General features: G+C 37.9%; 1 protein-coding gene across 1 annotated transcript in view; it reads left to right on the forward strand.

Annotated features, from left to right (window-relative positions):
- Nucleotides 1-18,587, forward strand: part of WAC (WW domain containing adaptor with coiled-coil) — a 57,711-nt gene that overhangs the window by 477 nt on the left and 38,647 nt on the right. The window contains exons 2-3 of the mRNA XM_050333352.1: nt 69-105; nt 1,506-1,701. Of these exons, the coding sequence (XP_050189309.1) occupies nt 69-105; nt 1,506-1,701 (233 nt within the window). The remainder of the gene's footprint in view (nt 1-68; nt 106-1,505; nt 1,702-18,587) is intronic.

Here is an 18,587-nt window from a genome sequence, read left to right on the forward strand (position 1 = left end):
CGGCCCGGCCGCGGGGCCGGTAACGGGCGCTCGCTAACGCCTCTCTCTTTCTCTCGCTCTCTCCTCAGCTGTCACGACCGCAGGGGGGACTCGCAGCCCTACCAGGTACCGCTGGGCCGGAAGGAGGAGCAGGGGGGCGGGGGGGAGCTACTCCGGCGGAGGCTCCGGCGGCCACCTTAGGCCGCGGCCGGCCCTGCCCGGTCCCCGGCGGCGCTCCCGGGGCCGCGGGTCGGGGAGGCGGCCGCGGAGCGGGGAACGGGGCTCCGGTGCTCGGCACAGGCCTGCGGGGCCGGGGCGAGCAACAGCGGCCTAGTGCGAGCCGTGTGGGGCCCGGTCCTGGGAGCTGGGGAGGTGCGAGGGGCGGGGGAGCGGGCCGGGGTCACCTGCGGCGGAGCGGAGAACCAGGGGGAGGTGAGTGTTTTCCTTCTAAAAACAAAAGGTGTCTTGTTCTTGCCCCCCACCCCATTCTGAGCCCCCCTGCCCAAAGTCCTTTCTTCTCCCTAAAACTGCTGCTGTGGGCTGTAACCTGAGCAGGGCATGGGTTTAGACCCTGAACAACTTGGGGTTGCCAGTAAGGCTTAATTTCTGCAGTTGCCAGCTGCTAGCCATGTTCAGAAGCCATAAAATCCTCGGGTTTCTGACAATAATCTCAATTTCTGTATGATAGATAACTTTTTTCTTTGCTGTGTCCACTAAAAGACCAGTTGTAGGTGTGTGAATCTGTGGAGAGCTGTATGTTGAGGTACTACTCTCCTTAGGTTCAGAATTGGCCTGTTTCATTGTATTCCCTTGTACTTGTATGGCTGTGAAGTGCAGTTCAGCAGTCCAAGGCAGCTGTCAGTGACAGCTCATGTAGGTGTAAACACTTGGCCATTCAGGAGCTCTCACTGCAAAACCAAGCAGGTCAAAGTGAGACAGAACATGTAATTTTTGGTAAATACTTAAAAATTAGTCATTACATCGCATGTTTTGGCCCTCCAGAATTATTTTTTTTTTAAATTACATATGTTGAGAGGGGGTTGAAAGTATTCAAAAAAAGCCATAGAATTTCAAGGTAACGGTTAAACCAAGTGGTCTTGTCAAGAGTATGGAGGACATATTCAAAGTTTACACTGATTCAGTGTAGCTTTCTGTTTGTATGTTTAGTGTAAAGTAGAGACTTGTCCTTTTCTCAAAAGTGCAGAAGAACTGTGGCCTATTTACTGCTGAAAGTGTGTTGTCTATCAGTGAAAAGACAGAGAAACTAGGTTTTTCTTAACAGCAAGTGTTATGTTGGATATGATAGTGGGAGAAAATGGCTTGAGTTCTAATTACAGAACTTGTTGCTTTATTGTAGGTAATTAAAATTAGGAAGATGCTAATTTTTATTTTTTTAATGGGAGATGAAAATTAATTAACTTTTAAACGTTTTTGAAAGAGATGTAAAATTTAGAAATAACATTTTAACATCAGTCCAGAAACTTCATATCTAATGTAAATGTCTCTTTTCTTGTGATTTGTTACAGCCTCTTAAGTACTCATCCAAGAGTCACCCCAGTGGTGGTGATCACCGTCATGACAAGATGCGAGACACCACAGATCCTTCACCACCAAATAAGATGCTGCGACGCTCTGACAGCCCTGAAAACAAATATGGTGACAACACAGGGCACAGTAAAGCAAAAAGTGTGCATACTCACAGAGTTAGAGAGAGGGATGGTGGTGAGTTACCTTTAACAAACCTTTATTTAACCAATTACTAATTTCTCATTCTTATTAAAATTTAGCCATTATCACTAAATTGATGAGTCTTACTCTAAATGTGCCTTGTACTGTGCTTGGAAGACTGCAGTGAAGTCAAAGTGCTTCATTTAGGCATTGCAAAATCCATTAATTTTCTGATTTTTACAGGTAGGATAGTGTTCTTTACAACCCCAAAGGTTAAATAAACTTTTCTTTAAAACTGGTATGTCTCATTTACTTTAGACATACTACAACATTTGATAACATGAAATAATTTTCTGGATTTTTTATTAGCAATAAATATAGACTGTTTTGGATATATTTTAATGATTTTGTGTATTGGGATGTGAACTGTGTAGGTACATGTTTCATAGACTAAACACCATCAGAAATGAAAAAAAGCATCTTTATGTTTAGCTGCTTTATAGAACTCTTAATAATCAGAAGATGGTAATCAAAGCTAGCACATACTAGAGCCTTTCTCAACAGAAGCTTGAAGGAGTCTGTTCACAGTCAAGTCTTCCTTCTGTGTTTTTGCATAAGACAGTAGTTATAGCCCCAGTATTTTTTAACTGATACTCTTTTGTATCCTTACTTCCTAGAGAAAGGAAAGAGTAGGGTTTTCCATGTAATAAATAGTATTAAGATAACAAACAGTTGTAGTTTAGAAAATTACAGTTACTGTTTGAATTTGGAAAAGTGTTCTCTGTTCTGGCATTTGCTCTCTGAATTAAGTTATGGAGTATTCAAGTAGAGAACTTGCAGCTTTAAATCAGTGCTTTTTTTCTGTATAAAGCTAACAAATTGTATATACAGATATACAGTTGATATACAGGTACATTTATTGCTGCACTAGTTTCACCTGACATAATAGTTATAATAAAATAAATACTTAAAAATATTTTTTAGAAAATATGAGTTCCACACCACAAATGTGTTTATGGTACCCAATTGTTCTTACAATTCCTATTTGTTTTTCATTCTTTGGCTTAGTGCAGAGGCTCTGTAGACCACTGATAATGTCATAGAAGTGTGTAGATGGATTATAAAAATATGTATCTTCTGTTAGTACACTGATTTTCATTATATCTGATCATAAGTGAAAGTGTAATCTCAGTATTAAATGCATGTGCAATGCCCATAGGCTGCTATTCTCTGCTACTTTTGGGATACAGAGATGTCCTCTTTTATTTCCTGTTCACCTGTTCAGAGATATTCGTCCTATATGCTTTTGCAATTCTTCTTAGTTTTGCTACAGTCAGTAATTTTTTCTGCTTCAGCTGAGCTACATTTAGTGGAGTTATGCATATATGAAAACATCTGGAGGATGAGGCTCTATGTGGGGAGTGTATTTGCTTCTTTGTGTGATGGGATTGTTTTTAAGATAGGAAAGACATTTTGAAGTTCTTACTGAGTCCAGCTGGATTTAATAGTTGGGGAATGATCTGGAGCGTGGATGTGCACAGTAAGGATGAAGGAAAACAAATTATTTGTAATTTTGTAAATGGAAGGAAAACTATTCCACTGTACCTTCTCCTGGCTGCTAACACAGGGGAAAGTTTCATTTATTCTGATCTGAAAGCAGTCGTTTGCACATCATGTGTTAACAGAGTGGAAGAAGGAAGTAGTCTTCAACAGTCTGAGGGAAATTACTGATTTTAAAAGTTAAATGTTTGTACTGTTTAATGGAAATAAGTAGTATTTTTTGTGTGTTGTTAGTAAGGTTAGTGTGGATGCTGGAAAATATATTCCAACCAACCAAAGTTGCCCTAAATCCTGTGTATTGTACATAGCAAACCAAAGCTGAGCAGATGTGGGCAGCAGGATATTATTTTGTCTTTGATTTACTGAATATTTCTGTCAGTGTGAATTGAAGGTAGGTGTTACAATGTAAGTGAAGTGCTGTGGTATAATCTGCAAAAGACAAAATAATTTACTGTGTTCTCTGTCTGTTGAATTACACTGAAGTGCTGTTACTGCTATAGTAGTCACTTAGTTTTACAATTACAGACATATAGCGGAGGGGAAAAAGATAAATACTAAAGTGCTAACATTTTTCATCTAAGCTCTAGTATGACTGAAGAGTATTGATTTGCTTTGATGCTACTGTAGTCTTCGGACTTGTTTGCTTTTTACATTCTGAGGGAAAGAAAAAAGTTGTGTGGTTTTTTATTTTTTGTAATTGCCATGCATTATTTTAAAATCCGTGATGCTTGATTTGAAACTACTACAAAGATGTTACTGCCTTATGATCAAGCTGAACTTAAAAAAACAAACCACTGAAACATCTCTAGTATTTATTTCCCAAAACTGCATTATAGCCCCAAGCAAACAATCTCTTTTTCTCTCACACCTCAGAAAACAAATTCCACAGTATTAATACTGAACATAAAGCCAATTTAACCTGATCTCTCCCTCTCAAGTCAACGTTAAGAGAGCATTTCTCTGTATCTCTTTGTGATTTTTGCTCTGAAGTGAAACAAGAAGGTTCAGAGGTGTAACATGCAGATTTAGTCATGAGTGGTTCACTTTACTGTGGTAAAGACAACCGGCTAAGTGTCATTTCAAGATTGAAGTGTACACATTTGAAATATAACAACTATAATTAAATTGATTGAAAATTAACAGGAGGTGATTCTACCATTTTTGAGTTATTAGTATCTTTGGTACCTGTATAAAGGTATTTGTTGTCACAGCTTGTTTTTGAAATACACGTCAGAAACTTTTGTGTTTGTAGAACTGTAACCCATGGTAAGAAATTCAGTTAAGGTTTTAAAACATGTTATGGGTAAGCCCTCCATACTGCTACAGTGCAAACAAAGCATGTTTCAAAGTTGCTTACTGCACAGTTTCTGTGGAAAGAGACTGCACGCAGAGACAGTCATTCTCTGGAGAGAGACTTCCAGGTTTATCTTGGCCTAAACACAGTGAAGTACTTGTAAGTTTTTATCACATCCCTTGTTTCCTAAGAGTACTTGTACATCCAGCATATCGAAAAACTGCCTTAACTTAGTTCTTGCTTTCAGGTCCTTGTGCTTGGGGACATTGTCTCTGTGTTCAAGTGTTTAAAACATAATGAACAGCTCCCCCCCTCAGCGCATCTTGTATTTATAGGTCAGCTGCTATAGGCAAGTGTGGGGTTTGAAGAGATTAGGGGATCTTGTGAGACCAACTCAAGTGTGAAGTTTCTAAACAGTAACAAATAGGGACTTAAAGCCAGCATTGTTTGTGGGGAATAGGACTATGGAGGGCCTTGTAGATGTGGAAGAAATGTTTCCATTAAAGAAAAAGGGAAATACAAAGATTTGAGGGTTCTCATGCTTGAGGATGGATGGATGAACATTGTAGGTCGACTTATATGCATAAATGGGGAGATACTGGCGTACAGGAAAGAAAACAAAGAGTCCAGATAGTAGAGTACCTTTGAAAATACTGTAAAATATATATATAATTTAGGAATAAAAATGCAAGATGCAACTCTAGTGAAAAAAAAGGGAAAAGGGTGTTTCTTTCCAATTAAATGTATGGAGCAGAATGACCCACTAAGACACACAGTAGAACTTGAAGCAAAAAAGTTTAGTACAGTTAAGTTACCTGTATTCAGTTGTGTCTTATTGTGAAGAAAATACTGTGTGTTTCACTATATTTATGTTTAAGAGACTTTAAAACTTTGTTTCATGCCATGATCTTACTGAATTGTTTAAAATAACAAGCAGAGAGTGTTAGTGTACATAGCATGAAATGTTTGCTGGATTGTATGCTGTTGTGCTGTGTAGGCTACTTTCATGAAATTTGCTTATAACTTGTGATGCTTAAATTCCAAAGTATAACTGAAGCTTTTGCATTTTTGGTTGGTTTTTTTTTTTTTTTAATTGTCAGTTAAGAATACTGTCAGTGACCACTGTTAATGACTGTAATACACTTCTAAGATTAAACATCCTACTGCTATTAGAGACTGAATGGAATACTTTAAATAACGAGTTCCTATTTTTATTGAAGAAGTGAGGGAAGCTTCTTTCATGAAGTGTTGGCTTGCTTTGTTTCTGGTGATTCCTGAAGGAGTTCAGAGTCCTCATAGCAAAGGGACAGCAAACAGCCCTAAACAGAGAGCTGAGTTAGGTTTCTGTGTTAGAAACTGTCAGTAGAGGAGGACAGGAGGTTAACTCCTGGTTAAATGAGTGTGATCATTGACCAGCAGTCAGAAATAAATGGGGTGTTAGGGCAGGAACAAGAGCATGGAAGCTGCCTGCATTGTAAAGGGGAAGTTACAGGGTGGGTGGAAACAGGCAAGTCAAAGTAATGAAATGTAGCAAAGAGTTGAGGAAGAAGGTGGAATAGATTCTATCTGTGTAGTTAGTGTTAACTGCTGTTTAGGTAATTATTAATTACTCCAAAAACTGTTCCCTCACTGTAACTGTACAGGTAAAGCTGGCATGAGAGAAGTCTGATGACAAAGGAGAGTAAGCTCTCTCATCTGCTTTGAACACCCCCCAACACCCAAGTGCAGAAGAAGTGATTGACTTCCCTGTTCCTTGAGTGTTGGCTGTTAGGATGGCTCTAAAGGAGGTGGGGTTTGGTCGTAGGTTTGTTTTTTAAGAGAAATGGAATTGCTTCCAGGACCATTCACATTTTAGAAGCTTTTCTCTGGATTAAAAAAAAAATTGCTAAAAGTAGGTTTTTGTTTTTTGATGTTGATAAAAGCTTTCTTTCAAGTCTGACTAGTACATTCAGACCATGGGTTTAATTTTAAATTTGCTTTCAGAGTTTAGAAGTTTTAAATAGAAAGTAACTTTCCATTTACTCAGCATATTTGGTGATATTTCTGAAGTGAGTTTTTGCTGGATCAGTTGTATAACTATTTTTTTTGGTGTTAGTCTGTTGTGAGGATCTTTAATAGAATATAAATTGAAAAGTGTGTGACTTGTGTATGTACTTTTAAAATATAGAAGTTTAGAATGTTAATATTCAAAATTGCTTTTAAAAAGTAGCTGCAAAGCTTATTTTTAAATGGCACAGAATGGAAGATTTAAACTCCTAGTTTTGTATTACTGGTATTAGGTAAGAATTGTGATATTAATATAATGGTATTAAATGCTAAGTCTTCCTGCATTTAAGTGGATGGAGTCCTGTGTTTCTCTTGATGAAGTTCAAGTATCTGGTGTAGGTTGCTAGAGTAAAGGTGTATTAGTAGGAGACTTGATCTGAAATGGAAGCTGCATCAAATGTTAATAAGCAGTGCTGTTTGTCACCTGTTGATGTAGCTACTTCCCCAAATCTATTGCTATTAGGACTTTGACATTGAGAATTTTAAGTTACTTTTTTACTTGTGGATGTACACAATGCAGATCTGTAAATAGGTCCTCTGAAGGTTTCCATTTATAGTTGATTTGTTTAAGCAAATATGTATCTTAGTTTTAAGAACTCATATTCTTGGATTGTAAGTGTAATATGTTCATGTTAGTCTACCTGTTAGACATTGTAAGCTTTTGTGTGTAAGCTTATTTTATGTGTTGGAAAGGGGAAAACAGTGACTATAATACAATATTTGGTAAATTTGCTTGTCTTTGGTACATAAGCTAATCATAAGGAATGGTTTCTACTTAGCATCGTGCTTTCTTACTGTATGCTCCTTGCCTCTGTCTTTGCAGAAATGGAATATACAGCTTACTAAACTTTTTGGGTGCTTTTCTGAAGGCAAAAAGAAGTAATAAAACCTCTTAAGTTTCTGATGAGCTGCCTGCTTCTAGGCTGTAGTAAAGATAGTTACTTGTAAAGTAGCTTTTTTTTACTGGGTTTGCTCTGTGTTCTCTAATAGTCCCCCGATTAGAATTAGTTCCTTGACCACAGTTTGGGACACGGCTGCTTGCTAAGAGAAATACTTCTTATTGACAATTTACCTTTGTTTTCCCAACCATTTCTACCTATTCAATATAAAGTATTGAGTAAGCCAAGTATCATCAAAGCTATGCAGAACTTGGAAGAGAAAGCTCTGCCTCTCTTTTGACTGAGAGAGGAGGTGATGCTGTAATAACTTTGCTGTAGAAAACAGTAATTTAATGGCACCCAACTTCCAATGTTAACTACGTTTGTTTACAAAGTCTGGCTTTTATGCAATTTTGTTGGCACTTCCAGAAAAAAAATGTCATGAGGTACAGAGACATCTTTCCTTATGTAGTTCTTCAGTAAGAAAAAATTGTACTGGCAGTGAAAGGCAGCTCTCAACAGTAATGCTTATGTTTTATCAACAGTTTGTTGTAGTATAAAAATAAACCCTTTCTGGATTTAAATGTAGCACTTTAAAAAAGAGAGAAGCATTTCTTTATATTTGGAGTAAGATTGATACTTAATGTTTTCTCTTGAATTACGAAGGGGTCACGAGACTTTCTTACACTTCACTACAGGTGTTCCCTGCTGTAACTTCATTATTAGAAGATTCTGTTTTCTTTCTTGAAAACCTTTAAAGACTTCCTAGCTTTTAACAGCACAGCTCCCCTAAAAAAACTGTAAGTCCTCTAGCTGGTGCTTTATGCTAATGATATGGCTAGTAGTATAAGGATGCTGTTTATTTCTGTGCTGCTTTTCTTGTTTTACACATGCAGGTTTGTTTTCCTACTAAAGTGGTGTGGTTTTCCTTTGATGGCACAAGCCTAATCATCCAGGGAATTCATGTCTAGATTTTGACATGAACCTGTATCTCTTCAATACTTTAGCCTATTGAAAAATATTAATCAGAACACTTGTGGCTTACCAAATTTTTTCCCAAATATTTTATCCCTTTCCTGAAATCAGAGCTTTCTGCCTGCAGTTATATGTACAGGAAGTAATCTTAGAATTGTACCGTAGGCTAAAATTTTTATTTATTGACATTTTTGTTGGAAGTGTTGCTTTGTGAAACAGTACTTTGAAATTCATTGATCTGTAATAAGTGGAAAGTCTGTGGCAATGAATATATAGGGAAAAAAAATTGCATCAATTTTTGAAGTGTAAACTTCTAAAATAAATTGCTGATCCTGTAAATTTTAAACACTTCCTAAATTATTCAAAGACATCTCTTGAATCTGATTTTCACTTATTTTCCTACAGTGGAATTTTTTTTTCTCAGAGCTTCAACAGCAGACAAAGAAAACAAACAGTGAAATAGCCAGGAATTCTCCTACATAGTTTTGCATCCTTCCTTTTCCTCTTGGCAGTGTTTCCTTTTTCTCCCTACTTTCAAGCTCATGAAGCGAGATGGATGTTTTAAGGCACAGATTGTGCTTCCTTGCTGACTGGAAGTTGACTTGTGGAGTGGTATTCACATATAATCACAGAATGGGTCAGGTTGGAAGCGACCACAGTGGGTTGTCTGGTCCAGTGTCCCTGCTCAAGCACGGTCATCCTAGAGCACATGGCACAGGATTGTGTCCAGATGGTTCTTGAATCTCTCCAGTGAGGGAGAGTCCACGGCCTCTCTGAGCAACCTGTTCCAGTGTGCAGTCACTGCACAGTAAAGTTGTTCTTCCTCATGTTCAGGGCGAACTTCCTGTGCGTGTTTCTGCCCTTTGCCTCTTGTCCCGTTGCTTGGCACTACTGAGAAGATCCTGGCTCCGTCCTCTGGACACCCTTCACTCAGACACAGACATTGATGAGGCCCCCCTTGGTGTATCCAGCTGGAAAGTGTGTCCTCTGAGTCATGGGCAAGGGAGATAAATTTTTGAGCAGATGACTGACAAGAGACTTCACTTTTTTTATCAGATGGGTTAAGATCTGTCTGTTCAGCTTTTGTGGCTTTGACTTAGGTTTCAATGAATGCAGCAATGTTATTGTGCTGGAAATTAATGGATAACAAGGGGCCTAAAGACCTCTGATTAGGCCCTGTAGTACTTTGGGATAATCATCTGTTCCTTACTGTGACTACTGTTACAGAGGAGAGTTGCAAAGGAACAATATGTCAGAGTTCAATGTCATAATTTTTTCTGTCCCAGTTTTAAAACATAACTTGTTTTGTTTCTACAGCAGAGATATGATAAAAATGCTAATATGCTCCTGTCATCACTCAAGAAAAGAGATGTAATACAGTATTGAAATGCTTCATGACAAAGAAAAGGCAGTGAGAAATACGAACAATTAGTTTTCAGAGCTAAATGAGATAAATTCCACGTGTCTGAGGGGCCACAGAAATCTTAAGGAGGTCTTTATTCTGTCTAAACTTTTATCATTATTTTTCTGATACATGTTGACTAATTTCTGTGACCTGCTGTATATATTTAGGCATGTCAGATTTCTGAAAAGATTTTTAAGAAGCAGATTTACAGCTCCATGCCAGTTACACAGAGCTGTTCCTCTCCCTTGGTTTCTTAGATTTCCTAAATATTAAACTGTTTTATGTCCTCCAAAGCAACAGACTTCCTCCGTGCTTTTCTAGGTAGATTTGTCACTGAGTTTGTGAGAGTAGCAGAGTTATCAATTATTCATATCTTCCAATGGCAAAAACAGAGAAAGAAAAATTATGATCTGTCCTGCTTACCTCATTTCTTATGTTTCAAACATACCTATTCACTCCCCAACGTGGAAAAACCACAAACAAGTTTTTTTACTAAGGCCTGTAATAATAACACACACTTGTGTGTAAACTCTGCAGTACAAATTAGATAACATGCTTTTCCTATTTTCTGCTGTTATTTCATGTAATTATATTCTTCTGGATGCTGGTGTGTTCATGTCAGCAGTCCCTCTTGAGTAATGTTGGCAGGAGCTCAGATCTCATCTAGGGAAGTCGTTCGAGTAGTTTCCTCCTTCAGACACCTGCTGACAGATGAACAGATTAACAGCCTTAATTTTTAAAGCCCCTCGGTTCTTTTGAAAGAATGCTATTTCTTCTTGCTTTAAGAGAAGTAATAATATGATCCTCTTCAAGATGTGTAAAATTCACCTCTTTTTACTGGCAAAACACTGCCTACAGTAATGGTTGCAGTTTTTGTATCGTCCTTTTGAGAGTGTTTACTTAACTAGGGAAATAAAGTGAGACACTTAGGCAATCAAACAATTGTAAAATAGATTTTGAGTTTGTAAACATAACTTTAGCTTTTGTGAAGAGGCATATTTTCTTGTAGTAAGGAGATTCCAGGAAAGAAGAGAGATTCCAGAAAGAAGAGATTCCAGTTGAATTTTATGTGTGTGTTTAAGAATTACTTAATGGGAAGACAGATAAATTGTGTTGTCACCTGTTGTGCTTTCAATACTTGAAAGCTGTGTTGCACAATACCTTTGTTAAGCTGAGCTAAGCTTTGTTAAGCTGAGATGGGCCAGCCTGAAATAAAGCTATGAATCCGTTTTATTGAAACCACAACACTATATATATTAATTCTTAGGTCAATCCTTGCTGGCTCCGCTTACACCCTGAGCTCTGGGCCAGAGTTACTTTACTTTAATGATCAGCTTCTGTGCGACAGAAATTGATTTGCATTGTTGTTTGTTTGTTTGTTTGTTTTATTTTCATTTTTTTGAGTGTTACCAGTGTATCTTGTTTTCAAAAACAACTCTCAGTGGAAAATTAGGTAAGCAGGAAATTAAAATCCTTATATTTGTATATCTATACTGTAATAAATACATAGGTGGCATAACACGTCCAGAACTGAAATGTAGTATGTCTAAGCCTAATAATTTCTCAAGTTATCTAAAAGTTTATTGAGCTTCTTTTAATTGTAAATAATTTCTAGTTAGCTTGCTCACTTATGGTGAAGAAATAACATGTCCAGGGGAAAAAAATCATGCTGAAAACAGAAATATTCTAGAATTCTATATGAGCAGATCAGTCAATATTCAGATTTTAGGTGAAATAGTACTTTTTCTGTTTTATTGAGACACAGACGTTGCTGTAGTCTTAGAAAAAAAGCCAAGTTCTCTTCATATGACAAATATTAATAGCATATTATTAAGGAATGATCTGGTATTCAAGTGTAGGTTGGTTCTTCTATTGTATTTGATCTTGAGATACAAATTTGAGATAATCTGACTTAGGTACTATTCTTAAGACGCATTTAAGAAGGGAGATATAAAGTGCCTTTTTTGCTCTTGCCTATTTTTTAATGTGCTTAGACATTAATTCTGCCACAACCTTTTTATTAAGGATTTAAGTGTGTTAGTTATTTCTATGACTAACCTTTTTGCAGGATTGCAGTAATGTTTTGTAACAGAGACCCCCTTTTTAGATTTCTACAACAACATGTACTTGTTGAATTGCTCATTCTGAGTGGAGCATGCTCAACTGAGATGAAGAAAACTTTTAAGATGGGATGAAGGTTGCAAGCATTTGTCACTGCATAGCACTCCCTGTGTCATAAAAGCCTGCAGCTTCATCTTCCTTATTTTGAACTGAGCAATGGAAACTTTGAGTGCAAGTTCCTTTGGAAGCAGTATTGCATTCACAGTCTTCTGCTTAAAGTTCTTTCTCTTTAAGAAGCTCTACTCAAAACATTGGAAGAAAATTAAGAGTTGCTAAACTGCATGGCCTTGTTCTTACTTAATCTTGTTTTTGCTCAGAGGATTTTGTCAGGGAGATTAAGTTGTCATATCTTGCTTAATTGTTTGGAGCTTTTGAGTGGGAGTACTAATTTGGTGCTGTGGATGTATAGAAAAGAAGAAGTAGTCTCTGAGCTTTGTTCAGGCCACTGCTTTTTTTTTTCTCCTTTGTAAGCAGAAATTGTTTTGCATAACCCCTGACTTCAATAAAACTGCAGTCTGTGGTGACTAGGTTAAGCTATATCAGTCTTTCATAGTGAATTACTGTACTGTTTGTAATCTTAAAATACTGGAATACCCAGTGCTTACAAATTGTCTGCACTTGAGTAACTTCCATCTGAGGTGTGTGGTGTTAGACATCAGTGATTCTTCCAATTTTTTGTGTTCTTTAGGAAACTCCTTGAAGAACAAGTAAAAATTGTGATCCCATTAAGGGATTTGTTTATGCAGTTTTAGTATCCCTTGAGCCTAATTTTCAGAAATCATTTGAGCATATGCTTGTTGCCCCAGATGACTAATATATTTTTAGAAATGTCTTGAGTTCTCTGGTTTTTCTTTTTCTTGGCTTTTGAGAGGAAGAAACTTTAAATTTGGAATTATCTATACTATTTAATATGTATCAGTGATTACAGAAATAGAGATTCAGGGGATCTGTCAGAAGTGAAATGTTTTTTTGTGATGTGCACTGAATATACTTTTAACATGCACACTGTTCTCTGTCTTTGTGGTAACTGCTTCTTATCAGATGTTTAGTTAGTTGTCACTCAAGTAAAATCCTGAAATCCTGTTCACAGCTTTCTTGCTGTTATTTATGCAGTGGTTACCTTTTGCAGAGGTATCAGACCAGTCTGAGGCATGAACCAGTAGCAGACAATCTTCTGCTCACTTTTAGTTCATCAGGTTTGTGGAAGTGTTGTTGCCAGAGGCAGGATGGTGTGTTGTTGTGCTGCTGTTAGACTTGCATTACTGAGCTTGAATCTCTGAGTGCTGTATTACAGTATGTTCATGGGCGGGCTGGTCATTTGGGTTTGTGGTGTGTTGCTGGGGCTGGCTTGAAAGGGGGACATTTCAATGTGTTGCCCACTTGCTGTGCTGATCCAGCCTGGAGTTCGGGTGACATCGTTATTGGTTCATGTTAAGGATTCAAGCTGTCAGTTCAACACGTCTGTTTTTTGCGTGTCATAATTTAAAAGCCTCTTTCTGCATGAAGCTGTTACTTGAGGTGAGAAGAACCTCTCTTGAGAAGTCTCTGACACCATATTAGAGATGTAAATGTTTTATGAGCTACAGTCCAGAATAAAAGCAGAGTTTGACTTTATTCTCAACCTACCTTTGTTTTCTTTTCAGAAGAATGTCCTGCTTCACCTCATACAGGCATAGTAATGGTAATTAGTGTTGCAAGTTTAAAAAGACTTTAAAATTGATTGCCATGAGTGATGCTGAACAGGGAGTTTGGGTTTTATTTAACACACTGAAGTCTTCTGAGTGTTAGCAATATGGCTCTTATATTGCTGAAATACATTTTCCAGGGGTAAAATTGCTTAGGCTGCTTTTTTCAAGTCAGTTGATCTCAAATGAAGTGGGTGCTTTACTAAGTGTTCAGCAGTGTTGAGGGTTGCCAGCATTTTTTTAATTTATTAGTTGCCCTGAACCTGTGGTCCCCTAAAGGGAGGAAGTCGCAAATGTAAATCTGAAGAATTTGTTGTTCTCCTGTAGTTATCAATTTCACGTAAAGCCACCTTCTAGGTCAAAGTTTGTTTAGAAGTATCTACTTTACTAACCTTTGAGTCTTATCATAAGTGTTTAGAAGCTGGTTGGAGTTTGCCTTAATTCATGAGAAAGGCAAATTCTTTCATGTGATACTGCTTACTCCACTTCAGAAATCAAGAATAAATGTTTTATACAGGTGATGGTAAAATTATTGGTCCAGTCTTTGGCTTATTGTTATTTCAGTAGTTGAGATATCAAGAAAACTGACAATATACTGGTTTTCTTTGAAGAAGGAAGTTGGTAGGGATTCTGTCTAGAGTGTAGTGGAATTGCATGTTTCATCCCTTAGGCTTTTTTGAATGGTATGATTTGGGACATTTGAATATTGGATCATACAGAAACTTAGTGGATTCAGTGGACCTTGTTAGTGAACCTGATAATTTTCAAAGTTATGTGTAAGTTGAAAAATGATTTCTCATTGCTGCTGGGAGGTGGACTTGGGGGAGGAAGAAAACAACCCCAAATTTATTTAGTTTCTTAGTTGTAACTGTAACAAGGAAAGGAGCAAACGAGAAGAGGATGGTTAGAGAAAATAGGTTTATATCTGCTCCAGCAGTGAGGACAACCCAAGCTATTATATGCATTTAGACTGAAGTGCAATCCTAGGAAAACAGTCTGCCTGTTAGCTGCTGGAGCAGTAAGTCCCCTGAATTATGTGAGAACTCAGAAGTTTGAATTTAACTTTTTAACATTTTATTACCTTTTGCTTTCCTTTTTGATGGGCAGGATAACTGGTTTTCTTTCTAGAGCAGTTTGGTCTGTTTACCCTAAAATTAAACTTCAGTTTCTGAAATAAATTGAGTAGATTTAATTAAAAATAAAAATGTAAACAGGAGACAACAAAATAATAAAATACTGTACATTATGCAGGGCGTAAGATTTAATTTTCTTTTTAATTTCAATAATCTGGAGTATCTTGGCATTTGTTGAGTATTGCATTAGTAAAACAATACAAGTCCTCAACTTTCACTGGTTCACTGCTCCTGACTTCCTTCTGAAGGTGTCATTTTCTTATTGCCATTTTAGAAGAAAAATTCTTTTAGAAATAAAACTGTATGTGTATGCTTACAGTATCATTTCCATCCCTTATTGGTTGTTTGTGCAACTCCGTGTACGTACGAGTCTTGGTCTGTTTGCAGTAATGGTTTTGGCTAATTTTCATTAAATTTTCAGCGAATGGCAACTTGGAAAAAAAAATATGAAAACTTCTTTATATTGTAATGATTACCCTGTGAATTGGATATTGCAAAAAACAGAGACTGCTGTCCTGGATGGGCAGTGTGGCAGGAGAGGAGGGCAGAGAATGAAATGAGGCTTTGTAAGCTTTTATGCTCAATAGAGCTACTTGTTGACTGGTATAAAACATTTATTTGGGGGGGCATAATGAGTATGTAATTGGGCATTTGGGCAGTACAGTGATCAGGCTAGATTTTCTTTCTTTTGGCAGAGCATTGTGCATTCAACTTAGTATGTTATGAACTTCTGGAAAACGTTACTGCGCAGTTGGTGTATTCTCTGAGGCCACTGCTCTGCTAGGAGGATGGCAAGTTTTTGTGCTTTTGGTTGCCTGTGGAAGACAACCATATTTATTTCAATACAGCAGGCCACATAAAAATGCAGTGAACAAAAATTACGATTTGTCTTACTACTTTTACATGTGGCAAATCAAAATGGCCACGATAGGCTGGGACATTGAGTATTGTGCTCCTGTTATGCTGCTTTATTTATTTCCATATGCAGTACTTTAGAAAGTGTTCTGGACAAATATCTGCACTGAACTAAAAAAACCAGTTGAAATACGCTTCAGACATTTTAATTTAGGTTTATTTTAGATAAGTTTTAGATAAGTTTTCACTGTTTAAAGTAGTCTTAATCAGTTATCTCCATAAAATATCATCACCATAAACTATCTTGTTGTTTTCTCTGTTAACAACTGGTTCGTGTCTGTCAGTTGGGTAGTATTGGTTCTATTGAGGAAGTTCAGGTTCTGATATTTCGTCTAGTTTAATGGATTTGATTGCATGATAGCTAAGAGTTGGAACATGGGTTCATGGAACAGTATGTATGAAGTTGACACAAATGGAATGAACTTCCTTGATTTTCTGCTGCTCAGTGTTTCTTTCCACATGCCTGGTTTCTGGGCACAGAAAAGATGATTCTTCTTCCTAAATCCCTGTTCCGTCTGGAGGGACTGAAGGGCGGACTGCCTTTGAGTTCCAGCTGGTGAGCATTTGTAAACTTCCTTTACATTATCTGCACTGACACTTTTTATTATAGTTATGGGAGTTAGGATATTAATAGGGATTTTATCAGTTATTTTATTAGAATAGTCTGATCCTTAAGTAACTCAGAATATGAGTTTGTCGTAATTTCAGAGTTGAGGTGGTGTAAATGAGACATAAATTAAATGTGATAATTATTAGAGAAAGTTGACTGTGTTGCAAAGTGGAATATTCTTATTTCACTCTATGTTATATCTGTTTTTCAAGTTCAGCACAGTGTTGAACCCTTGTAGCAGTTCAACCTGTCTTGAATTCAGCAGTTTGGATCTGGAAACTACTTGAAGTGAGTTTTGGCATGACAGAGTCTCAGATCTGTAGTAGGCATTAAGTCACAGCCCAGTTTTTGAATTGGTTCCCAGAACCTTGCTCTTTGTGCATTCTGGTGATTTTCATGCGTTAGTAAGGAGGATGTGATTGTTTGAAAGACTAGGTGATAACTTTGATATATTAACCCTGACTCTGACCTGCACTGTGCCTTGTTCATCACTAGGATTAGTGTTAGTGAAGGCTTGCTCACACAGTCACAGCATTACTGCTTTATGTAAGTGTAGTGCTGATGCCTTTCTTGGCCATCTTCCAGTTAGGAGTAGCTCTTTCCAGCTTTAACTGCTTTCAAAATAATGATTAAGCTGAGGAAACTTACCCTGATGATGCAGTAAACGTTTCCATGGGGAGTTCTGTAACTGAGTTGGAGTATTCATAGCACAATATGAATTTCCCTGTGGTGCATCAAAGATATATATTTGCAATTGCTGAATCTTAAGATATGTTAATAAGAAATTTAAAAACAAGTCTTTGTCCCTTCTTCCTGAAGAAAGTGGAACCAATAAGGAATGTCTAACTGGAAGAGGAGAAGGTGAGAAGTGCTATAAGGGGCTGTCTTGAGGAACAGTAGTGTGCTGTCTACCTTATTGGTCCTGTTTCTGGGACGCGATTCTCGTGATCTACTTTGCCAGGCATGCATCTCAGAGCTGATTGCAAGTCACAGTCACTGTAAAATGACTTGGGGTTAGGCTTGGAAAAAGGTGAAGGCATTCAAGCCAGGAGAACCCCCACATCTTTTTAGAGGTAGACCTCTTCTTGCAGGTCGCTTTCTGCTTACATTTTAACTTGGTGGCCTTTTAAAGATCTTCTACAACTTTCCCAGGCAACCTGAGCTGGCACTGCTTGCTTGGCTCGGTTGTCAGATTCCTAGATTACTGCTGTGCATGGATTTAACCACATACTAAAACCTTGGTGCCTCAGTATAAAAAGGTAATTTGGCAATATGGTTTCCATGTTTACATAGAATCTTTAAAGCCTTAACTTGTATGAAGTGCCTAAAACTCTTGTTCTCCAGAGTATGTTTACTTTGGTCTTGGAAGCTTCCCAGCAACAAACATGAGTTCAGCAGTGCTTTCATATGCTCATTCCTGAAGTTCAGGTACAGATCCAAACGTAAAGCGGCATTATGCATAAAATAAAATGGAGGTGTGGGTGGTGAACCTGCACCTGTAATTGTACTGTGTAATTGTCCTGGGCACCACTGGGGATGTATTTGTGTTGGCCCTGTAACTGCCCACATGGCTAGTCCTGGTGACCCGAGGCAGTAGGTATTGCTGGAGCAGCTGTGGTCAGTTTTTGTTCAGCTGCGGCCTCAGGTTGGATAGGATCCTGGGTGAGGCCCCGGGGTGTGCAGTCTGGGAGGATTGCAGCTCAGCACAGAGGGGCCCAGGGGCCCCTTGTGAATCAACTGCTGTGTAGTAGGTGTTTCTGCTATCTGGGCCAGCTGCGGGTGGGTGTGACTGCTGCAGCTGCTCTGATGCTTGCTTGGTGATTCAGTTCGGGGCTGGGCACAGTGTGAGATGGAGGGGGCATGTGCTGAGCTGATAGAACATGTGGGGTCTGAAACTCTGCATGGTGAATTTGAGGGGTTTGTTTGTGGGTTGGGTAGAATTGGCTTTAAAATATTTTACTGATTTAATAGGTATGTTGTTGGCTCTTACTCGTGTTTGGAAAATGAGTATTAGGTTCACTGTTGTGCTGTATTTAGACCACTGGAGTATTTAAGAGTCACCATGTATATCTTCAGTATGTTGAACAAAGTGCAGTGTTGCTGCATCCATGCTATATGGGATTTCAGCTAATTAAGCACATTGGTGTTTTCTGACATTTTGAAGGGACTAATATCAAACTGTTCGAACAGGCCATCTGGTAAATTTTCATCTTGTTTTTTTGTTGAAAAAGGGAGATGATTTTGTCTCATAGTAGAAATTAATATGTCTGTGTTGAGCAACCTACAGAAATACATAAAGAATTTTTAATGATTTTATC

The sequence above is a fragment of the Myiozetetes cayanensis genome, unplaced genomic scaffold (genome assembly GCF_022539395.1).
Source record: "Myiozetetes cayanensis isolate MyiCay16 unplaced genomic scaffold, myiCay2020 scf1, whole genome shotgun sequence".
NCBI lineage: Eukaryota > Metazoa > Chordata > Aves > Passeriformes > Tyrannidae > Myiozetetes > Myiozetetes cayanensis.